The sequence below is a fragment of the Microchirus variegatus genome, assembly GCF_963457635.1.
Source record: "Microchirus variegatus genome assembly, chromosome: 13".
NCBI lineage: Eukaryota > Metazoa > Chordata > Actinopteri > Pleuronectiformes > Soleidae > Microchirus > Microchirus variegatus.
The window spans coordinates 26,685,525-26,711,292 of record NC_139814.1 but is presented as its reverse complement, the minus strand read 5'-3'; the positions used below and the strand labels follow the sequence as shown (position 1 = coordinate 26,711,292).

The following is a 25,768-nucleotide window of genomic DNA, read 5'->3' as shown; positions in this document are numbered from 1 at the left end:
TAAAATCCACGTGTTTCTACAGTAAGATCTCGTGGTAACGCACGGCAACTCTGTTTCTGATGAGTTACCAAATACAGTTGTTTCTTAGCCTGGTAAAGGGTTAATAAAACATGGACGTTGTTGTAAATGGAGTAAAACGGAGACTAAAGCAGGCATCTTCACGCTCGTCCTAGCATCCACCACAGCATCACCCCTTTAATCCAAATATGGTCTTTCCTAGTTTTAAACAACAACAACATGGTCCTGACAAACTGCTGAACATCATGGTGCCTACGTTTATATACAGTCCAGTGGTTTTAACCATGGACATCAACAGTGTTTTTTTCCTGCGTCTGTTTCACAGCAAAATCCACTCAAAACCTTTTTATGTTTTTTAATGAGATGCAGCGACGTTGTTCTGTTCTGTTTTATTATTTGGCAAATAAGTTATAATGCAGCGCTGATAGACGGCGTACAGTGAGCGGTAAATAATGATTAGGTTGTGTTCTAATCTTTTACTTTTACTGTCAGTGTGTGAGTGCTTGACAGACAAAACCTCTCCACAGAGAAGATTATTCATTCATGACTGAAGATCAGCGGCTGTTTGTTGAAATATGTAGAGTAGCCATTTCTGTTTTTCCAAAATGGCCGACTTCTGGGGGGGGCGGAGCTAATGGAAGTACATTGGAAATTTGTTTGGAATCATGAGAGCAACAAGTTAACCAAGTTTGGTTAATATCGCAATTACTATGTGCGACAGATTAAAACGATGGATAAAATTCACCAAATTTAGTCTCGATCTCACAACTTTTTTCTGACCATGACCTGACGTCTGGGGGCGCTGTAGAGCCCTGGGGCTACAAACGGGTTTGTGCGCTATTCCATTATCGCATTTTTCACCAACCAGACCTTCCGTGGTAAATTTCAAGAGTTTTTATTCACGTTAACCTGCTGAAAAATTAGCCCAAATCAGAGAAAACTCCTAATCTCAACAGGAACAACAGGTTCCTGTCACTTTTGCTTTCCCTCTTGTCGTTCAACTCTCTCTCGCTTTACTCTCGACCTCCCTCTGTTTCCTTCCATCGTTTTCTAAACTAATATTTGCCAATATTTAGGAAGTAAACACACTCGTGTGTGTGTGTGTGTGTGTGTTTACTTCAGCCTCTGCGCCCTCAGCGCTCCTCGTGAGGCCGTTTAAACGATTCCGTTTCACAGTTTTAATTAGGCCCAGACAATAATTGTGGGGCCCTGAATTAAGGAGATAAGACCGCGGTTCCTACAGCAAGTTATTACAGTGACATTATGGGATGCAGGGTTTGCCGAACACATTAGATTCTATCTCGCCGTGCACTCCAGCACAATAATGCAATCGCAATAATAATAATGATGTTGTGCTAACGTGCTAATGAACTTGTCGGTGGCTTTTTGCTTTGCGCTGCTGAGCCGGAACATAACGTGACGTCTTTGTTAAATAAACTGTCAAATCTGGATTATATTAGGGGATATAATCTGGTGCGTTCAGCAACTACGTTCTTTCTTCTTGAGTTTGCCTCAAAATGTGGCCTAAAGTACACGTTTAAAGTACACTTTTTTGTCATTTAATACTTTCTTGCTTAATACCAGATTAGAAAATCTGGGGAAAAAAAGTAAATCACTAACATCAGTTTTATTTGTTGTTGCTCTTTATCTTTTAGGGATCATTTTGAGTCACATTAATGTGTTTTAGAGCTGAAACAATTAGTCGTTTGAAGCTTTTTTCATGATTAAAATAAAAAAAAAAAAGATTTTAAAATTGTTTCAGCTTCTTAAATGTGAATATTTTTCTTGGTTTCTTTTGCTCCAGATAGCAAATAAATCATTAAAAAGTGAAAAGTTCAGTTCGTGGACATTTTACGGACCAAACGATTACTCGATTAATTAATCCACAGATGAATCGATTGTGAAAACCATCGTTAGTTGCAGCTCTACTTCTTACGAGCTTATTTTTTAGTCCGTCAGTTCTCTTTTTGTGGTGAATTTGTATGAGATTCTACTGCCGTTGAAACAATTACTCGATTGATCGATTCCCGATCGATTACTAAATGAATCGTCAACTATTTTGATCACCGATTAAGCGCTTTGAAGCTTTTTTCATAATTAAAACAAGATTTCTGATCGTTTCAGCTTCTTAAATGTGGATATTTTCATGGTTTCTTTGCTCCACGTAAACAAATAAATCATTAAAAACTGAATCATTTTTGTTTGTGGACAAAAACGAGGACATTCGAGAACATCGTCATCGATTTATTGAGGAAGTAATCGACAGATGAATCGATTTTGGAACTAATCGTTAGCTGCAGCTCTAACACAGTTCATATATAGACACTAATGACTCGTCTCAAGGTATTTCCAACCAAACGACTCTTCTTCTCTGCACAGAAACACCTGTGTTTCAATGATGCTTGTGCTCTAATTGCAGCATTTTGACACTAAATGAAGAGAATATGACAAAACTCAGTCCATTAATCCCCAGTTTTTAAACATCCCAACCCGACTTGGTATTTTGTGCCACGCGACTGTGAAGCGACTTGACTTTACAGCACTAAGTGGAGCGAGTGGAGGTTAAACGGAGCATTTGTGTCGTGCTTTTATCCAGAGTGCTTTGTATCACCGTGTCAATACATCACTTTTAAGCTAAGCAAAAAAAAAAAACATGCAAGGAGACATTTGCATCAGCTTTTAAGGTCAATGCTTTAAGGACAGTGGACGTATTAAAGGAGGACGAAGCACCGATCCCCCACAGTCGATCATAGGAAGCAAGGTTTTTATTATGGGGAGCTATGAAAGCGCCATCTACAGGATGGAATTGCATGAAAATGGGACAAATAATTAGAGCTGCTGCTAACGATTATTTTCTCGATTAATCGCTCCCATTTGTCTGTAAAATGTCAGAAAACGTTAAAAAACGTCGATCGCCGTTTGTCAAACCTGGAAATGACGATGTTCTCCAATATATATACCAAAATGATTCAGTCTGAATGATTTCTTTGTTTATGTGGAGCAAAGAAACGATGAAAATATTCACATTTAAGAAGCTAAAACAATCAGAAATCTTGTTTTAACCATGTGATAAAAGCTTCAAACCGATTCATCGATGATCAAAATAGTTGACCATTAATTTAGTCATCGATTAGTCGTTTCAGCTCTACAAATAACGATAAAAAAGGAACAACGTGTTATTAATGTTTCGGAAAATAGGCCTAAGCAAGCGTCTCTCTAGTCTACATGTGTCAAACTCAAGGCCCCGGGGCCCAGATGTGGCCTGCCACCTCATTTTATGTGGCCCTGTGAGTGATTAATTGGTCTTAAAAATCAGGGTTAAAATAGATCTATGCTGCTTTAAGGCGTGCGTTGACCGTAAACTACATTTCCCACAATGCATGGCGATTGCGTTACCCGCAAAGTGACAGCACCGACAATAGATCGCAGTGTATCACTGCATCATGCTACGAGTGAAATAAATGCAGAAAGTAATTTAGCAATATGTTGCTAAATATATTACCTTTAATTTACATTACATTGAGTTACATTTATTCTATATGACAGTTACATTTGGCCCTTTGAAGGTAACCGTTATGCTAACGTGGCCCTCAGTTTGACACCCCTGCTCTAGCCTCTCTAATGTCTGTATATTAAATTAAATAAAGTAAAGTCAGCAGCTAGCTAAATTATGTCTCCATGGAAATAAAAATCTTTGTCATATGTTATATTTCTTGCGATGCAGATACACAGGTGCCGTTTCGCTCGGTTGTAAGTTGATGCACCATCAAAAATAGTCTTTATAATTATTATTTGAAGGTTAAAAATCCTCCGTTTTGTCTCCTTAAGACATAAAATATAACGTTATCGAGTTGGATATGAACTATCGGATGGATACGAATGCATTTTCTTAAACTAGTCAACATTCACACTTAACTTATTCAACTCTCTGTGTCACTCTTCCACGCTCTCTCGTCCACGACCTGAGGATAAATGTGTAAATAGAATAATGTAAAAATAAAGCCCTTATTCGAGCAGTTTTTAGTGTTTTTCATGCTGTACTCACACATGCATTGAGAGATATACATAATGAGTGTCACGTAAACTACAGTAATGTATGCTTGTTTTTTATCGATCGTCGCTGTATTTATTTGCACACTGTAATGAAGGTCAGTCCAGTGGACCTCAACCTTTATAAACAAGCCCAGCCTCATTGATTTGACCTCGGGGGGGCAGGGGGGGGGGGTTTAGAGTTGATCCTTCACTCAGGGCCACCACGACGTGACTCGGGATAAAAATGACGTGAAGTCGACTAATGGGCCTTCGCTTACAGTCGGGCTTGAAGACGGCACCTTGTACTACTTTTAGAGGACGTAGAGAAGACGTTTTTAAAGTGGACCTGGACCTGAAGTTCCAATTAACGCTGTTTTTTAGTGTGTATCTGCGTCGTTACCTTGTTTACGAAGCCCTGAAGGTTCTAAACAAACAGTTCAGCCACTGCTGAGAACGCTGTGTTTTATTGTAATCTCTGTAACCCAATCCGGTTACGTAAACATCGGTTCTCCTGAACAGCAGATCCTCCTGCTCCGGGCACTAGTCCGGGCACATCCGGTTGCGTACATTGAACCGCAGAAGAAGAATAACGTCCGTTGTGGAGGTGTTTCACGAGCGACAGTGTCTTCTGCGGCGGGGAGTCGTGAAGAAGCTATTTTTAAACACTTGTTAAAACAATGTTTTGATAATGAGTAGCAGTGCATTCACCGTTCCAGAGGGGGGAGCTGTGCTTCTGAGAGCGGGTGCTGAATATGTCACTGTCTTCTGGGTGAGAGAGTTGAGTCTCAAATCTCGCAGCTGGGAAACAGCGTCAGAAAAGAGGAATTCTATCGGCTCGTTTACAGCAACTAGGAGGTTTTTGAGCATAAAAACAAGTTAATGTATGTAAGTAGACCTCCATAACTAACATATATGTGCAACAGGACCACTCTATGTGAGCTTTAAGTGGTTTCTCATTGTTTGTCGTTCAAAAAGTCGGATTTTATGAAATTTGTCATTTTTGTAATTGAAAATCTCCAAATAATTTTGAAAAGATATGATATGGTTTCGGGGAAGGTTGGGAGGCTATACACTCTTAGAAATAAGGGTTCCAAAAGGGTCCTTCTGCAAGGGCTGAGTTTCTACCTGGAACCATTTGCTTCTGAGGGTTCTTGGTAACACTAATGGTTCCAGTAAGAACCATTTTGATCCATCCAGAGAACCCTTTAAAATCCATTTCCTGAATAAAGGGTTTTAAAAGGTTTTCTTGGTGGAACCCTCCAAAAGGGTTCCAGGTGGATTATGTCGAGATGGAGGGAGGCAACGGCAGCACGGAGCTAGTAAAGCGAGCCGGGCTGCAAATAGGTTAGGGAAACACAAATAGGCAACCACAGAAAGTCTATTCTGGCTTGGTATACACTCTTAGAAATAAGGGTTCCAAAAGGGTCTTCTCCAAGGTCTGAGGTTCTACCTGAAACCATTTGCTTCTGAAAAACCCTTTCCCAAAGAAATGGTTTATAGTGTTCTTGGTAACACTAAAGGTTCCAGTAAGAACCAATTTTATCCAGAGAACCCTTTAAAACCCCTTTCCTGAATAAAGGGTTTTAAAAGGTTCCACCTGGAGCCAAAAAGGGATCTCCTATGAGGGCAAGCCGAAGAACCTTATATGGTTCTACTTGGCACTTTGATTTCTAAGAGTGTAGGGTGGAAAACAGAAAAAAGAATGAACGTATAAATATAAGATAAGGCAGGACTGTGCAGAGGAGGACGATGAGGGTATCGCGTCCTTGGCCGTGAGTGCGTTTGACCCAGAGGGACGAGAGTGTTTTGTCAGTCTGTCGGTGTTGGGATTTCATTGACCCGACGAGTCAAACAGGTGACGTGAGGATGTGAGGAGGTCTCCTGTGATGGCCAATAGTTTTTCTCAGGGATTCTGGGTTTTGTCATTCAGGCGACGGGGGAAGAGGGCAGAGGGCAGAGGCCTTTTGGGCAAAGTTAATAACCCTCTGCACAGCTTTTCCTGTCCTCGGCGTTACCACACACACAGACTCTGCACAGGGGAAGTGATAGATGTCCACATTGTTCTTTCTGAGGACTCGCAGGAAGTGTATTGGCTCATATGTGCTCTGTGTTTCTTATTTAGACCGGAAGTTCCAATTAACGCTGTTTTTTAGTGTGTATCTGCGTCATTACCTTGTTTCCAAAGCCCTGAAGGTTCTAAACAAACAGTTCAGCCACTGCTGAGAACGCTGTGTTTTATTGTAATCTCGGGCTTCAGCGAGATCTCTGAAAAAACCCGGTCCGGTTACGTAAACACCGGTTCTCCTGAACAGCAGATCGTCCTGCTCCGGGCACTAGTCCGGGCACATCCGGTTTCGTACATTGAACCGCAGAAGAAGAATAACGTCCGTTGTGGAGGTGTTTCACGAGCGTCAGTGTCTTCTGACTCTGGGTCTGACTCCGGGTCAAAGGTCGTCAAAGGGACTGAGGCGGGGAGTCGTGAAGAAGCTATTTTTAAAAACACTGTTTTGATAATGAGTAGCAGTGCATCCACTGTTCCAGAGGGGGGAGCTGCTGCGCTTCTGAGAGCGGATGTGCTGAATATGTCACTTCCGGGTACTGGCCAATCACAAGACACTCTGTCTTCTGGGGGTGAGATTTATGTCTGAAATATCGCGACTCAGGAACAGCGTCAGAAAAGAGGATTTCTATCGGCTCGTTTACAGCAACTAGGAGGTTTTTGAGCATAAAAACAAGTTAATGTATGTAAGTAGACCTCCATAACTAACATATATGTGCAACAGGACCACTCCATGTGAGCTTTAATCATAACTGCACAGTATAAGATAAAGTCCAGTGAATTAACCATGTTAAAACAGGTGAAATCTCAACAGTGACCGTGTGGTTTTTGCATCGTCGTGCATCACATTCCTGCCTGAGGTGTTGCCGCTGAAGCGCCGTATTTTGTCAAAAACATGTAATGACATACAGAGAAATAACCTCTCTCTCTTTTCTGCTGTTTCTAATTCTGCTGAGATAAAATCCTCGTCATTGTCGGATTAAAGCGACTGCAGCAGCTTCAACAAAGACGGACGATAACTGATTCTCGATCACTTCAACCACCGAATGATCTCTGTTTTTGAAGATGTATGGAGAGATAATTGTACTCAGCTGTGTCTGGATTAAAGAAATCGACCAGAATCCCCCGTTCTGAAGACAGTTTTAATAGAGTAAAGCTCGTATACTTTGGCTCTCAGACGTACAGTCCTGCAGATACTGTAACGTTCTGCTCTTAATAGATTTTATGTCATTGTTTAAATTGGATTAATGGTGCAGCTAATACCTGAGTCTGAGACCCAGTGGTCTTATTGTGTTGCAGAGTGCCGAGTGTCGAGCCGCGTAGCAGGATATTTAACGTTCTCACTGCAACAGGTCATCGTTTTCAGATTTATTTGATAGATCTGTCGTTCCAGGAAGAACGTTTGACAACGCAGAGAATCTTCTGCTCTCAAGATTACACAATTATTCCAGTGAGACGGCCGGAGATAGAGATGCTGAATTCACTGAATTCACGGCTATTTTAGACACAGAACGAGACAGAAACTGATTGGAAGAAAAGGTATAAAGTGTGAGTGTGTGTGTGTGTGTGTGGGGGGGGGGGGGTGATTGTGAGCAGTGTCATTGTTAATCATGCCACTCATTACTCAAACAGTCTGATGTGCTGCAGGAAACGGCACAGTCATGTAAAGCTGCTGAAGCCTGGTTTATACTCACTCGAGGCATTGATGTGGTGTGTGTGTGTGTGTGGACCACAGTAGAAGTCACATGACCTATGAACAAAACAAGTATAGGGATACTCGTGTCTGTGGAGAAGCAGGAAGTCATTTATGACTGGAATATTGTTTGCTTTAGATGCATCTGTGAGACTTTTCTAGTTACTCTCGAAAAGGTTTGACAAAAAAAGAGTAAAAAATTTGACAAAAAAAGTCACACTTAAAGATTTGACAAACAAGTAAAAAAAAAAATTTGGACAAAATTTGACAAAAAGTACAAGTCAAAATAAAAAATAAAAGAAATTGTCCAACATTTGACAAAAATGTAAAAAAAAGAGATTTGGACAAAAAAGTCATAGGTTAGTATGCTGTCCAAAATATGACAAAAAAGTAAAAGTTAAAAAAACATTTTTTTTATCCAAAATTTAAACAAATCGACAAAAAAAGTAAAAAAAACAACTAAATTATGCTAAATTTTACATAAAAGTAAAAAAAAAGTTTGTCCAAAATTTTACAAAAAAAAGATAATTTGGACAAAATTTTACAAAAAAGTAAAAAAAAAAAAAAAAATGTCCAAAATTTGACCTTTTTTTTTTTTTTACACAATTTGACAAAAGTAAAAAAAGAAAATAGTTTGAACAGAATTTGACAAAAAAAGTAAAAAAAAAAAAGTTTTTCAAAAATTTGCCTAAAAAGTAAAGAATCAATAAAAATGTGTCCAGAATTTGACAAAAAAGTTAAACAAAATTTGACAAATTCAAAAACAAAATTTGACAAAAGGTAAAAAAATGCACCCATGTTGTTGTTTGTGTGGTCTTGTGGCGTTTGCTCGCTCAGTCTTCCCTCTGACACTTTTCTAGTCCCATGAACATTGCCCACGCTCCCTCAAACCGGACACACTTTCTCAAGTATAAACCAGCCTTGAGACAAACTGTGCACCTTAATGGAGGACGGACACGGGCCATAAAATCTTAAAGCATCGACTGACCTTTTCCCTTTTTCCTGCCACGTAAAAAAGTCGACGTGTGGATGCATCTCAAATCTGTTCCACAGCTGGATAAAAGAGTGTGTGACGACATTAATGTCAATGTCAAAAGGTTCGAGCCGTGACGGAGAGCTCTCTAACTGTTGACTGGTGTGGATAAAAGAACGTTTTAATTACGTCGCAATCAAACTCGGTCACATTGTGGTTTTTGTCTCAAAAAACACAAAGTGTATCATCTGTTTTCATGCTCCGCTAAAAAAAGAGAGTTTGACCCTTGATTTACGATGGAATATAACTGCAAACACGACTGAGGAAGGGAAGGAAATTGGGCCGGTCACTGGTGGGTTGCCAGTTCCAAAACCTGGTACCCAGTCCCCCCTTGACCATCTTTAATTTGACACTATAAATTGAACCCTAGTGCTGGTGCCAAGCCCTGATAAATGAGAGGGGCTGCACCAGGAATGGCATCCGGTGTGAAAAATCTATGCCAAATTAAATAATGCAGATCATCTGTGGCGAAGAAACAACTGGAAACACAAAAGTGAGAGCCTTTAATGACTGTATATTCAGTGTTTGAAAAATGCAAGCATAAAAACAACTGTAGTTGGTATGCCCCTGGTATGTACCACTGCAGAGAAAATAGTAATATTCAATATCAGTCAGTGGTGCTATAGGCAGGTTTCACATACTCCACTTTGCCATATATGTGTTTGTATCTAACACAAACTCCTCCTCTGTATCAGGTCCAGTCCGACCTTGTATAATAAGTGTTATCGTCTGATGGTCTGTGAACACATCTATCCCGAGTCCAAAGCCTCTGCTGCTGCTGCTGCTGCTGCTGCTGCAAACGCTGGTAATTTGCAATCTCTTAGGGGAAATTGCAGGCTTTTGGATTCTATTGACGTCAGAGAGCGATTTGATTTCTTTGACGTCAGCGCGTGAGCTCTAGGCGTCATCTTTGGAGTATTGTCTGGGTGAGTTTAAAGCAGCAGCATCAGTAGCAGTAACAGCCAACGCCTGTGGTTGAGCCTAACGTAGCTGCTGATGGTGCAGCTGCTCCTGTGTCCACAAACACTGGCTCTGATTTCTCTGATCTCAAAGTCGTGAAGATAAAGTTATTCCACATGCTGATACAGTACACGAGCTGTAAGAATTCTCTCATCCATTAAAAAAACGGAGAACAAGTATGTTGTTTACACAGTATACTCATGTATTATCAGACATGACTGTTGATGTTTAAATACACACACGTAATGTGTAGATTATGCAGCGACTTCCACATTTTTTACTATTCCACATGTTATTGAAATGTCAGCTGTTCCACTCTAAATCGCCCAAAGTTCAAAAAGTACCTCAAGGCAAAGAGACGAGGTTTAAGTACTAAAAATAACAGACATTTAACACAAGCATAAAGTCGTAATTTTAAGAGAATAAAGTCGTAATTTTAAGAGAATAAAGTCGTAATATTATGAGAATAAAGTCGTAATATTATGAGAATAAAGTCGTAATTTTAAGAGAATAAAGTCGTAATATTACAAGAATAAAGTCATGATCAATAAAGTCATATGACAAGAATAAAGTCGGAATATTGTGAGAATAAAGTCATAATATTACAAGAATAAAGTCGTAATATTATGAGAATAAAGTCGTAATATTATGAGAATAACGTAATATTACAAGAATAAAGTCGTAATATTACAAGAATAAAGTCGTGATATTGCGAGAATAAAGTCGTAATATTATGAGAATAATGTTGCAATATTACGAGAATAAAGTCATGATAAATAAAGTCATTTGACAAGAATAAAGTCGTAATATTGCGAGAATAAAGTTGTAATATGAGAATAAAGTCGAAATTTACGAGAATAAAGTCGGAATTTACGAGAATAAAGTCATGATTAATAAAGTCGGAATATGAGAATAAAGTCGGAATATTGCGAGATTAAAGTCGTAATATGAGAATAACGTCGTAATATTGCGAGATTGAAGTCATATTATGAGAATAACGTTGTAATATTATGAGAATAAAGTCGTAATATTATGAGATTAAAGTCGTAATATTATGAGAATAACGTCACGATTAATATAGTCATATGACAAGAATAAAGTTGTCATTTTCCGAGAATGAAGTTACGAGAATTTATACTTTCCACATTTTTACTATTCCACATGTTATTGAAATGTCAGCTGTTCCACTCTAAATCACACAAAGTTAAAAAAGTACCTCAAGGCAAAGAGACGAGGTTTAAGTACTAAAAATAACAGACATTTTACACAAGCATAAAGTCGTAATTTTAAGAGAATAAAGTCGTAATATTATGAGAATAAAGTCATAATTTTAAGAGAATAAAGTCGTAATATTATGAGAATAAAGTCGTAATTTTAAGAGAATAAAGTCGTAATATTACAAGAATAAAGTCATGATCAATAAAGTCATATGACAAGAATAAAGTCGGAATATTGTGAGAATAAAGTCATAATATTACAAGAATAAAGTCGTAATATTATGAGAATAAAGTCGTAATATTATGAGAATAACGTAATATTACAAGAATAAAGTCGTAATATTGCGAGAATAAAGTCGTAATATTATGAGAATAATGTTGCAATATTACGAGAATAAAGTCATGATAAATAAAGTCATTTGACAAGAATAAAGTCGTAATATTGCGAGAATAAAGTTGTAATATGAGAACAAAGTCGAAATTTAGGAGAATAAAGTCGTAATTTACGAGAATAAAGTCGAAATTTACGAGAATAAAGTCATGATTAATAAAGTCGGAATATGAGAATAAAGTCGTAATATTGCGAGATTAAAGTCGTAATATGAGAATAACGTCGTAATATTATGAGAATAAAGTCGTAATATTATGAGATTAAAGTCGTAATATTATGAGAATAACGTCACGATTAATATAGTCATATGACAAGAATAAAGTTGTCATTTTCCGAGAATGAAGTTACGAGAATTTATACTTTCCACATTTTTACTATTCCACATTTTATTGAAATGTCAGCTGTTCCACTCTAAATCACTCAAAGTTAAAAAAGTACCTCAAGCCAAAGAGACGAGGTTTAAGTACTAAAAATATCAGACATTTCATTGAAAAGTGCCCTTTCGGTCATTAAGAAATCGGCTAATGTCTTTTTTATTTAGGTCGCTATGACCGCCATCACAGTTACGAGGGTACGCTGAATGCATCTCGTAGCCAGAGTGTATTTGCGTCTGTTTATGTTCCTCGACATGAGGCCACAGTTCACCGTGATCCTCCTCTGCTCAGACGCTGCTGCTGTTGTCGTTGTCGTTGTTGTGCTGACTTTGTCGTTCTCTTTTGTGATCTTTTTCAGATGGGATCAGTGTGACAGGACTGCCAATCTCCAGTCCTCTACGCCAAGTCCTCAAATCCAGATCTGAGACCAAGTCTGTCAACAGTGAATCTGGCAAAGCAGAATATACTCACGTTAAGGTAAGTGAAGAAAGATGTGATGTGTGAAAGTCTTCTTTCCTGGGGAAACACATTTTTCCATCTTAGGTTGTCATACTTCTTACCTTCTTGTGTGCAGAGTGTATTTACACACTTACAGGTCAGATACTGTGTTTTTACCACTCAATTACAGGCTTTTATTACAACGGACTATTAAACTGAATGACTGAGAATAAAGTTGTCGTTTTACGAGAATAAGGTTGCGATGAATAAAGTCATATGGCAAGAATAAAGTCGCAATTTTATAAGGAAAAAGTCCTAATTGTACAAGAACAAAGTCGTAACGCGAGAATGAAGTCGTCATTTGATGAGAAATCATAATTTTACGAAAATAAAGTTGTGATTAATAAAGTCGCAATATCACGAGAATAAAGTCGTAATATTACGAGAATAAAGTCGTAATTTTCAGAGAATAAAGTCATGACAAGAATAAAGTCTTAATATGAGAATAAAGTCATAATGTTGATAAGATCATATGACGAATAAATTCGTAACATGAGAATAAAGTCGTAATTTTACAGGAATAGTCGTAATATGAGAATAAAGTCGGAAAAGTGAGAATGCAGTTGTAATTTTACTAGAATTGACGTAATATGACAAGAACAAAGTCGTAATGCGGGAATGAAGTCGTAATTTTATGAGAATAAAGTTGTGATTAATAACTTCATATGACGAGAATAAAGTTGTAATATTAAAGTCCTAATTTTATGAGAATAAAGTCGTAATTTTTACGAGAATAGTCGTAATATGAGAACTAAGTCGTAATATGACGAGAATAAAGTTTAAATATGAGAATAAAGTCGTAATATTAATAAAGTCATATAACGAGAATAAAGCCATAATTTTACGAGAATATATTTTTTTATTTTTTATCATTGTCCCGGAAAAACATCTTCCTTTGCGATTACACACAGTCGTCTTATGCCCACATACTGTATGTCTCACCACATCTACATATACAGATAAACCTCGCACTACATATGTCTCTCAACACTACACATTCCTACATATACAGCTCCCATATAATCCTGTTATTAGCTTAATGCACATAATACCATAATGCATCTCTTTTTACATTCACCTGGACAGATTTAAACAGAGTAGACCGTTTGTCTTGTGTTGACTCTCTTTGCAAAGAATAAACCGATGCTTCAGTTGCTTTTGCTCCAACTTTATTCCTACATCAGACATCTGACGACAGAAATGAATAGATATCAGCAGCACACAGATGTGACCAGCGTTGACCTCGCAGTCGACCACGAGCGGCCATTTCCTCTTTTCCCTGGACTTTTTATTCTTGAAAGATTAAGTTAAGTTAAGTTTGAAACTTAATACTCCGTCGTAGGCTTCTTTAGTATCTGCTTGAACCCACGGTCGTCTTGACCGCGGATGAACTCAACTGCTCCAATCACAACCCGGAGCTCAGAGCAGCAGCAAAAATAAGAAGAAACTGTTTACTGTGTGTGTGTAAAACTGCAAAGGGTGGGAAAAGAGATTGTGTGTGTGTGTGTGTGTGTGGCTCAGGAAGGAAAAGAGTCCAGATGGAGACTGACAGAATGAAAATGCACTCGGTCGAGCGGATCAGCGGGAAGGAGGTTTTGTGGAGGTCTCATGGACGAGTGAGGGGTAGAGACGAGCGTCCTGACCGAGTTGTCCTGCTGAGAGGGTCACACAGCAACGCAGCAACGCAGCCACGCCTGATGCTGTCTGCTGCCAACGCAGACAGCATCAGGAATGACGACACAGAGAGAGTAAAGAATAGGAAGTTTGGTAACGCTTTCTTTTACAGTCCCCTAATTACCAGGTATTTACCTGGTAAATTCATGGTAACACCAAAGTGTTACTAGGTAATTACCAATGGTAATAAGAAAGTAAATACAGTGAAACTGTTGCCAAAATACTGGGCATTTACCTGGTAACTATATAGTTAATTATAGCGTGTTATTACTGCTGTTAATAAGAAGGTATGTACAGCTAAACTATGGCAAAACTATGGTAAATGTAAGTGTATTATTGGGTTATAAACTGGTAATAAGCAGGTACCTACAGTCCCCTAATTACTAGCTATTTACCCAAGGGGTAATCTAACAAACCTAACCCTAAAAATGTGTGTAATTACATGGAAACAAGCTTGGCTTTCTTTTACAGTACAGTTTTACTTTACTTACCGAGTACATTACCGTGCATTACGCAGTATTTTGGCAACGGTTTCACTGTATTTACTTATCTTATTACCCTTGGTAATTACCTAGCAACACTTTAGTGTTACCATGAATTTACCAGCTAAATACCAGGTAATTAGGGGACTGTAAAAGAAAGCGTTACCAGAAGGTTTATAGTTAGTAAGTAAGTGATGAGTTTGTGTGGATAAAAAGCTGTTGAACATCGTCTTTGATTGGCAGCAGAGTCTTACTTGAAAGACTCTGGTTTTTTGCGACGGCTTATTTAAAGTGGCAAATCTACGAGAAAATAGTCGTTATTTTCTCGTAGATTTGTCACTTTTAATCTCATAAATCTGCGACTTTACTTTCTCGTACATTTGCGACTTTTAATCTCATAAATCTGCGACTTTACTTTCTCGTAGATTTGCGACTTTTAATCTCATTATTCTGCGACTTTATTTTCTCGTAGATAAATAAACAACTTTATTTTCTCCTAGATTTGCGACTTTTAATCTCATAAATCTGCGACTACTTTCTCGTAGATTTGCGACTTTTAATCTCATAAATCTGCGACTTTACTTTCTCGTAGATTTGCGACTTTTAATCTCATAAATCTGCGACTACTTTCTCGTAGATTTGCGACTTTTAATCTCATAAATCTGCGACTTTACTTTCTCGTAGATTTGCGACTTTTAATCTCATTATTCTGCGACTTTATTTTCTCGTAGATAAATAAACAACTTTATTTTCTCCTAGATTTGCGACTTTTAATCACATAAATCTGCGACTACTTTCTCGTAGATTTGCGACTTTTAATCTCATAAATCTGCGACTTTACTTTCTCGTAGATTTGCGACTTTTAATCTCATAAATCTGCGACTACTTTCTCATAGATTTGCGACTTTTAATCTCATAAATCTGCGACTTTACTTTCTCGTAGATTTGCGACTTTTAATCTCATTATTCTGCGACTTTATTTTCTCGTAGATAAATAAACAACTTTATTTTCTCCTAGATTTGCGACTTTTAATCTCATAAATCTGCGACTACTTTCTCGTAGATTTGCGACTTTTAATCTCATAAATCTGCGACTTTACTTTCTCGTAGATTTGCGACTTTTAATCTCATAAATCTGCGACTACTTTCTCGTAGATTTGCGACTTTTAATCTCATAAATCTGCGACTTTACTTTCTCGTAGATTTGCGACTTTTAATCTCATTATTCTGCGACTTTATTTTCTCGTAGATAAATAAACAACTTTATTTTCTCCTAGATTTGCGACTTTTAATCACATAAATCTGCGACTACTTTCTCGTAGATTTGCGACTTTTAATCTCATAAATCTGCGACTTTACTTTCTCGTAGATTTGCGACTTTTAATCTCATAAATCTGCGACTACTTTCTCGTAGATTTGCGACTTTTAATCTCATAAATCTGCGACTTTACTTTCTCGTAGATTTGCGACTTTTAATCTCATTATTCTGCGACTTTATTTTCTCGTAGATAAATAAACAACTTTATTTTCTCCTAGATTTGCGACTTTTAATCTCATAAATCTGCGACTACTTTCTCGTAGATTTGCGACTTTTAATCTCATAAATCTGCGACTTTACTTTCTCGTAGATTTGCGACTTTTAATCTCATAAATCTGCGACTACTTTCTCGTAGATTTGCGACTTTTAATCTCATAAATCTGCGACTTTACTTTCTCGTAGATTTGCGACTTTTAATCTCATTATTCTGCGACTTTATTTTCTCGTAGATAAATAAACAACTTTATTTTCTCCTAGATTTGCGACTTTTAATCTCATAAATCTGCGACTACTTTCTCGTAGATTTGCGACTTTTAATCTCATAAATCTGCGACTTTACTTTCTCGTAGATTTACGACTTTTAATCTCATAAATCTGCGACTACTTTCTCGTAGATTTGCGACTTTTAATCTCATAAATCTGCGACTTTACTTTCTCGTAGATTTGCGACTTTTAATCTCATTATTCTGCGACTTTATTTTCTCGTAGATAAATAAACAACTTTATTTTCTCCTAGATTTGCAACTTTTAATCTCATAAATCTGCGACTACTTTCTCGTAGATTTGCGACTTTTAATCTCATTATTCTGCGACTTTATTTTCTCGTAGCTTTGACACTTTGAATCGAGAAAATCTGCCACTTTTTTCTCTCAATATTACCCCCCTCCCCTTGGTCCGTAATTGTTTTAATTAATTTTTTTTCATACTTGGCCCTAATTTGCTATCGTAGTTTTTCCCTTTGTTTCAGGTGTAATGTATTAATTTATGTTAACGCAGCAACATGGTACGTTCCGTGCACGACTGGCCTCCTTCTGGACTGATTGCACAGCCTGCTCACAGAGCCAGTGTGTATGCAGCGAGAGGAAAGACGTTATCAGCCCGTTGTTAAACACAAGCCGGGCGTTTTAATCAGTGTACAGGGCTTATTAAAGCAGCAGCAGCAGCAGCAGCAGCAGCAGCGTCTGAGTGACAGTCACTGTGTTTCATCACAGAACACGGTGTTGGAATCACGGTCAAAGCAAAGTGAATTACATAAGGACTCTTGTTTTTGCCTTGAAGCAGACTGTAAAGATGTGAGCTTTCATTCTGTAGACGTACAGAGGAGGGGATTCCTTTTCTTTATCTTTTCTTTCCTCGTCTGCCAGCTGCAGGAACCCGTCATTGTTGACGCACGAGGGGAAGACGCTGGTGCAACAGTGTAGGAAAAAGACAAGGAAAACAACTGATGTGAGGGAGGTTCTTACAGAGGGAGGTGGAAAGCACCGTAAAGATGATGATGGAGCTGATGCAGCAGACCAGGATTTGTCTGCTTCTCACCCACCCATGACCTTTCACCTCACCATAACTGTGCTGTGAATGGAATCCGCAGATATATATATATATATATACATATATATATATTTATATATTTTGAATAACAGGAGAATTGGCCAAATCAAAAAGTGACAAAGCCAAATTGAGAGCTTCCTCGAAACTGTCAAACACTGTTGTGACCTTTCATTTCTGAACAGGAAGTGCTGATCTGTAGGATGAAGCGCTCTCAGAGAACTCTTTCCGTGCCACTTAATAGTGGTGTTTCTGAGCTGTGTCGCCGCATATCTTAAGAGTATTTTCTTTGAACGGGCAAACTGCGAGTGTTTCGGCTTCAGTGTGTTTTAGAATCTCATTTATATTACGTGGAAAAGGACGGACGGAGAGCACAGGTAATGAACTGGCTGTCTTTTTAAAAAACAGGATGTTCCATAGATACATATCAGAATCTTAGAATATTTGTCAGTTAAAGCTAGAATCTGTAATTTGTTGGTTAAACACAGTTTCACGTTGGAAAAAGGCAGATTAACGGCGAGATTAAGTGGTGAACATAAACTTAAACTATCCTTCATTTAGCATTGGATAGATTTGTCTTTTGTTGTGTGTCTTATATCTGTTCTCGAGTGCGTTAACGTACAAATCCGTCCTGAGTGAGAGGAAGTCAAGTCGCAGATTTATGAGATTAAAAGTGGCAAATCTACGAGAAAATAAAGTTGCAGAATTATGAGATTAAAAGTGGTAAATCCGTGTGCTCTCTATATTCCGTCAGTGGAACTTTCTTGGCGTCTGCACCACCTGAACTCTTTGACTATGACTAAGTGCAATCAATCACGAGCTGATCTGTAATCAGCACAGAAGGAGCCAGAGAATGAGAATGTGGTTATCTGACCCACCTTTCATCAGTCAGCCTCAGCCTCAGCCTGGTTTTCCCTCCTGCTCCTCCCACCCTGTTGTTGTTGTTGTTGTTGCTGCTGTTGTTGTTGCTGCTGTTGTGGTGAATGTCTGTGTACTCTGCTGGCGTCAGAACGAGGATCCACCTCAGGTGAAGGAGGTCCAGCCTCCGCGACGTGTTGGCGTTGCCAAGTATTCACACCTCTGCCGTGACTCACGCCTCCCTCTCGCAGGGCAGCGAGTTCACTTCCACGACTTTGGCGTATTTGACATCCTGTCAATTGCTCCTCTCACCTGGTGACTCTCTCCGCCGTGTCCTCCTCGCGTCGATGTGACGGACGCAGCAGCTGCAGTTTTTTCAGTCGGGGTTTTGAAACCCTAGCTCCTAGAAGTGGATTCAGTCATCCCACCTCTGAGTTTGTACCTTCCTTGCACAGATGCAATCAAGAAGCATTTTTTTAAGCGAAGCGAAGATACGGCGGGCAATTATCTCCAAAGCACCAAATGTCCAGAGTCTCGCGGAAAAACTGCATTCGGCCGCGTTTTTTTCGGATGTATGAGAATATGTAGATTGAACCGTGCTCCTCGGCCGCATTAGTCGTCTCAGAGTGAACCTTTTCTCGAATGAAATGCACCTGAAATGGACTCATTTTTTCAGGTGGTCGTTCGTATCGTCGTCGTGTTCCTCCAGGACACATCGGTAATATCTCAGCGAGGCTCAGGATGTGTTGGCTTTAGTTTATCCCTGAAGAAAATTAGAAATATCTACAGCGACTAATGAATATTAATAATTCAAATTGTCCTACCTTTAGTTAACCCCCCCCCCCAAAAAATAGATGATTAAATTAGTAAATTTGTGCATGTGAAGACTCTTGGAGGCATTATGGGTTATTATTAAAGCTCACATAGAGTGGTCCTGTTGCACATATATGTTAGTTATGGAGGTCTACTTACATACATTAACTTGTTTTTATGCTCAAAAACCTCCTAGTTGCTGTAAACGAGCCGATAGATAATCTGTCTTTTCTGACGCTGTTCCTCAGCCGCGAGATTTGAGACTCAACTCTCTCACACCCAGAAGACAGAGTGTCTTGTGATTGGCCAGTACCCGGAAGTGACATATTCAGCACACCAGCTCTCAGAAGCGCAGCTCCCCCCTGTGGAACGGTGGATGCACTGCTACTCATTATCAAAACATTGTTTTAACAAGTGTTTAAAAATAGCTTCTTCACGACTCCCCGCCGCAGAAGACACTGTCGCTCGTGAAACACCTCCACAACGGACGTTATTCTTCTTCTGCGGTTCAATGTACGCAACCGGATGTGCCCGGACTAGTGCCCGGACTAGTGCCCGGAGCAGGAGGATCTGCTGTTCAGGAGAACCGCTGTTTACGTAACCGGAAACACAGCGTTCTCAGCAGTGGCTGAACTGTTTGTTTAGAACCTTCAGGGCTTCGTAAACAAGGTAATGACGCAGATACACACTAAAAAACAGCCTTAATTGGAACTTCCGGGTCTAGGTCCGCTTTAAAAACACGATTTTTGATTGTTTCAGCGTCTTAAATATATACTATATTATTATAGTATATACTTAAATATACTTAATGAATATTTTCTTTGTTTCTTTGCTCAATATAAACAAAGAAATCATGACACTGAGCGACGTTTTTCAACATTTCACGGACCGAACGACGACGTGATTAATCGACTAAATTGATTCATCCATTTTTTTGGGGCTTTTTTCATGATGAAAACAATATTTTTTTATGTTTCAGCTTCTTAAATGTGAATATTTTCTTTGTTTCTTTGCTCCATATAAACAAATAACTCATGCAAACATGTTGGTATGTAGAGAAAAATAAAATTTTATGGACAGAACGATTACTCGATTAATCTAGAAAATAGTTGCAGCTCTAATCATTCATTTTACTTGTTAAAGGGACATCTTTTTTTGCGACTTCACGTCCCTAAAGCAGATATTATGAAATGAAATCGTCCAAATCTGCTGTAAATGGACACGTGCTCTATATTTAATGTTTTATAAGGCACTTTTTTTTAAACGACTGTAATGAAACGGTGACTTTTTTAGATGCTGTGTTATATATATACAGCAGCGTATTATAATTTTATCACCCAGCCCTGCAGCAATATACCAAGACGTTAACCTTATCGTGATAAAAGGGAGTGGGGGTGTGGGGGGGGGGATTGGACCGCACTTCAGAAAAGTACATCTAAGCATTTCCATCAATGGAACACACACACACACACACACACGCTGGCTTCTTCAGGGCTAATCTAATCCAGTGGCGATGGGGGGGGGTGGGGAGGGTGTCGGTGCAGAGTGTGCAGCCTGTGACTGCTGCTGCTGCTGCAGCCAGCGCTTGCTATTTTTAGACGCCCAGCTCCGCCGGTGGCAGTCGAGCTCTCTTCGCGGATACAGATCGCACCTCGTGATACAGATATTTATAACTTTGCCACCGCTGTCTGCTCGAGTGTGAAACTCCAGCTCAACGACCGAATCATTTTCTGTCTTTCCGTCGCAGTTTAGAAATTTAGACACGTCTCCCCCCCCCCCCCCCCCCCCCCCCCCCGCCGCTCTCTCTCATCCGTCACGCCGCTCCACGACCAAACGGCGAACATTTGAACCCTAATTGAAGGCTAATAAGTGTTCGTTCATTACTGAGCTAAGTGAACAAAGCGCATTAACGTTTTGGTGTTTTTCACACGGCTCGTTGATTTAGCCGTCTATTTATGTCCGTGTGGGATGATTCCAGCTCAGAGCAGCAGGGCGTTCTGTGTTTGGTCTGTACTTACTGGTGTCTTTTCTGGAGGGGGGGTGAACACTTGGTGTTGAGCTTTTTGTTAGCGCTGGGCACGCTAGCGCGGTTAATGGCACTAACGCACGTTAACGTTGACGACTGACTGGACAAAGAGGTCATGTTTACATTTGCGTGACGCCAGTCGAGGCTCCGTTTACCAGTTAGTTCCGTTACCTGCGTTAGCACCTACAGTCGATGGCAAAGAAGCTAATCTTCTATTAACTATCAGCTGTCACAAGGAACTATTTATATTAGTAAATCAAGTGTGATGGGACAAAATGAGCGCGTGTGTGACGTCATGTTTCAAGGCACCGTTTATCTGTTAGCTCTGTAAGATCTGTTAGCTCCTTTAGCGCTGTTAGCACACCTACAGTGGAACTGGAGTGGTCTGTTTATGAAAAGAAAAGAGCAGCACATGCGTATGTGTGTCTGTTTTTAAAGTTTACCGTTACTTTAGAGACTCATTTTAGCCATCGCCGTCTTTTTCATGGAAACTAGTCATGCGCTAATGTGTCCAGCACTACTTTTTAGTGCCCAGGCACAAATGCTAGGGTCCGTAATTGTGATTATTATTATTATTCCGTGACTTTACGGTTATTTTTGAGGGGGTTAACCTGCATAAAAACTCTGAAACTTTGCGTGGAGTTCAGGTCTGGCAAAAATGTGATAGGGCGTTTTGTGTTTGGTCTGTACTTACTGTTGTCTCTTCTGGAGGGGGGTGAACACCTGGTGTTGAGCTTTTTGTTAGCGCTGGGCACGTGGTTAACGGCGCTAACGCACGTTACCGTTGACGACTGACTGGAAAAAGACGTCATGTTTACGTTTGCGTGGCTCGGCACCAGAGTGCAGGCACCGTTTACCAGTTAGTTCCGTTAGCTGCGTTAGCTCCTTTAGCTGCGTTAGCTCCTACAGTCGATAGCAAAGAAGCTAATCTTCTATTAACTGTCATCAGCTGTCAACCGACTGGGAAAAGACGTGTGTGACGTCATGTTTCAAGGCACCGTTTACCTGTTAGCTCCGTTAGATCTGTTAGCTCCTGTTAGCTCGCCTACAGTGGAACTGGAGTGGTCTGTTTATTAAACGAAAACAGCAGCGCTACAAATAACCAGCGTACCTGTCTACTCAAAGTTTACCGTTACTTTGGAGACTCATTTTAGCAATCGCCGTCTTTTTCATGGAAACGAGTCATGCGCTAACGTGCGCTAACGTGCCCAGCACTACTTTTTAGTGGCCAAGCACGAATGCTAGGGTCTGAAATTGAGATTTTTACTATTACGTGACTTTACGGTCATTTTTGAGGGATTAAAACTGCATAAAAAACTCCTGAAACTTTGCGTGGAGTTCAGAACTGGCAAAAATGCGATATTGGCGCACGGCTCGGAAACGTGGATGGAGCAAGCCAAGGTGAAGTTGCACCGAATTTCACGAAACTTGGTGGGAACTTTTAAAAGCCCAAGATGAACAAAAAAGTCAATTGGGACCTCGGCATCAACTCAACAGGAAGTCGACCAAGACAAAACTTAAGTCGTGGGCCGCATTGAAATCGATTCAGGGCCACATTTGGCACCTCGGGCCGCCAGTTTGCGACCTCCAGCCTTCCATCGCTCCTTGTTTATAAATGAGGCAGCCATCTTGTCCACCTGTTGATTGCGTAATTACACAGCACCTGATTAGTTTTTCTTTAATTTCCACCACAAATCAGATGTGGGGGTGAAGATATGGATCAACCGCCACTCTCACACTCTGCCTCGTAGGTGTTGTTGTTGATGAGCTCTGCTGTTGTTTGTTGCCACGGGTCACTTTTGGCTGTAAACAAATCAATATGGTTTTATTGGTGGTTTATCCAGTGATGCAGAGAGTGTCGGGCGAGTGAGTCCCTCATCTGCATCTGTGAACAGAATCTACACAAAGTGTGGAGTCACTAAGAAATGTCCTTATTTTTGAAGGAAAAGCTCCTTTTTTTCAATGAATATAACATTAAATGAATCAGAAATACACTCTATACATTATTAATGTGGTAAACGACTACTCTAGCTGTATAGAGGCCCATTTCCAGTGTTCTAATGGTGCATTGTGTTTGCTAATGGCGTTAGAAGGCTATTGGATGATTAGAAAACCCTGAAAACGAAAGCAAAGTTATTATTTTGAATAAAAATCGTTATTATTTCTAATCTTCTTCGACTCTTTTGATGAATAAAAGTGTGACTTTTAATGGAAAACACCACAAAAATTGCATAGGTGACCCCAAACTTTTGAACGGCAGTGTAACTAAAAGAAAAACAACTTCCAAAGACATGAAAATAACTTCTCCGGAGTCGTCTCGGTTTGAAAACCTCCATCTTCTGGGGGATCTTGACAGCCAGCTCCTCTCAGAGGAAGCTTTAGCCTTATTTAACAACAATCGCACTGCTGACACCACAGCAGGGGGAAAAAGGGAAAAAAAAAACAAATCCAAACTAAATCCATTCCCCATCCATCCTCGTGTCAGTCTGTGGCTATTTTTAGATTTTTGGCATCGAGTCCTGGGTCGTTTTTTTTAAGGAATTTAAGATCATTTAAGACAAATTAAAAGACGCTGTCACGATGAGGAAGGTCTTGTCCTCTCTCTGAAAGACGCAGAGGAAACAAACAACACATGGCTGTTTGCCAAATAGAAGCCACTTTAATCTGCGAGCGGTTAATTTACCTGTACGCGGCACACGAATCTCACACTGACTTTTTCGATTTTGGTTTGTACAGCTGCACGCCACAGCTGTGCACCCTCCTCCTCCTCCTCCTCCTCCTCCCTCTTCCTCAGCTCATCTGTATACGACTGCCTTGTTTTCTTCAGGCTACGACAACAAGACGCCGCACATCTCCCATGTGCCCCGGTGATAGATGACAGGAGGAAACATTAGGGGAAAAAGGAAGATGGATGGTGTTTGAGGTGGGGAGGGTGGGGGGATGTGCCACTGATTCTCATATGTGAAGCTACAGGGATTGGTAGAATTATTTTATTCTTTATTTTTGCATCTGCTTCCATCACTGTCACTATTTTAATCCTCACGACAGAGAAGCAGCGAGGCCCGCTGCCGGCGTTTCCACGCTCCCAGGTCGTGGCAGTCCATAAACCCAGTGGTGATTATGTGCCTCGTTTTTTCTGGAGCATGGCTGTCATTACACCGCGTGATAATAGAGCGTGTAATTCAATCATTTATTCCTTCTGAACACCTCTGTAAAAGTTATTCCCATAATCCCCAAAACTTTTTTGTATGTTTTCTGTCACCACCAGGAGGCGCTGTTTTCAAAATTGACCGTTTTTTCATAGTCCGCTTCAGCAACAACCTATCATCATTCATAGCAAGTTTGGTTCTGATCGGATCTTCCATCGTAAAGTTATAAGAGTTTCGTTGTCTGCGGCGAAAAATCTGAATTTACGCGAACGTTGTCACATTGTATCTCGTGCGCCCTGCGATATTTTAAAATAACCTTCCAACTCATTTTGATCCTCAACTGGTCCACAGCGACCTAACCAAGTTTGAATCGTGATTTCTCAAAAACTGTAGGACAGGTTCGATTTTGTTGCATTAGTGCAAATTCGCCATTTGTATGTTTTCTGTCACCACCAGGAGGCACTGTTTTCAAAATTGACCGTTTTTTCATAGTCCTCTTCAGCAACTACCTATCATCGTTCATAGCAAGTTTGGTTTGGATCGGCCCTTCCATCGTAAAGTTATAAGAGCTTCGTTGTCTGCGGTGAAAAATCGGAATTTTCGCCAACTTTGTCACATTGTATATCGTGTGCCATGCAATATTTTTAAATAATCTTTCAACTCATTTTGCTCCTCAACTGGTCCACAGCGACCTCACCGAGTTTGAAGGTGATTGTTTAAAAACTGTAGTTCGATTTTATGGCATTGGTGCAAATTTGCCAAAAACGCCTCCGTTTTCGTGTTCGATCCAAAATGGCGGCCTTCCTGTCGGATTCACAGGACTGTTGTCATCCGCTTTTTTTACCGCCCAAACCTAGTGAGCGTGTGTACCAAGTTTCGTTCATGTACGTTAAAAAACCCTACTAGCACTTTTTTGCGTCACTTTTTAGCCCCTCCCACCTTCAATTTTTCACGCTTTGTCACCGAACCTTTTCCAGACATAAATTTTCACCAGGATTGATGCGGTCTCAAAAATGCTTTGTGTGTGTGTGAGTGTGTGTGTGTGTGTGTGTGTGTGTGTGTGTGTGTGTGTGTGTGTGTGTGAGGCTTTGTGATTTAATGGTGTTTTGGATTAGCAGTAGCTGCCGGCTAAACCGGAACTCATTAAACGGAACCTTTTAAGATTTGAGGAAGATTAATATTGGAGTAAATTGTACAAAGTGTGTGCTTGGTTTTCCCCCCCGACGACCTGTAGCTGTTCTTTGGGCGCAGATGTTCCTCCACAGGTCCTCGTGTGTCACGGCGACGCTCCGTTAAGATCACAGCCCCGGGGATAACTTGAGTTTTCCTTCTTTTATTTGTCTTCCTCATTAGCGTTTATGTTAAACGCACGACTTTGCCTCGGCAGCGTTTTATTAGCTGTGGTGAGACGGACCCGACTGGGACAGCAGCAGTCGTTTGACCGCTCTGCCTCGTGGCTCTTTAGTGAAATCTCTTTTAAAGAGAGTGCTAGCGCTGTTCAGAGGAGGTAATAAAATTTACACTTGGCCGTTTTAAACGACTGTGTGTTTATCATAGAAGTAATAACGCTGCATAATATCTATATATTGAAAAGTGAGGCTGGTAATTTCAAGTTACCCCAGCTTGAG

The 25,768-nt window shown here is 39.9% G+C and overlaps 1 protein-coding gene across 3 annotated transcripts in view; it reads left to right on the top strand.

Annotated features, from left to right (window-relative positions):
* Positions 1 to 25,768, top strand: part of trappc9 (trafficking protein particle complex subunit 9) — a 213,826-nt gene that overhangs the window by 61,437 nt on the left and 126,621 nt on the right. For all 3 annotated transcript variants that reach the window (XM_083899962.1, XM_083899963.1, XM_083899964.1), the window contains exon 16: positions 12,136 to 12,254. In XM_083899962.1, coding sequence (XP_083756088.1) covers positions 12,136 to 12,254 — 119 coding nt within the window. The remainder of the gene's footprint in view (positions 1 to 12,135; positions 12,255 to 25,768) is intronic.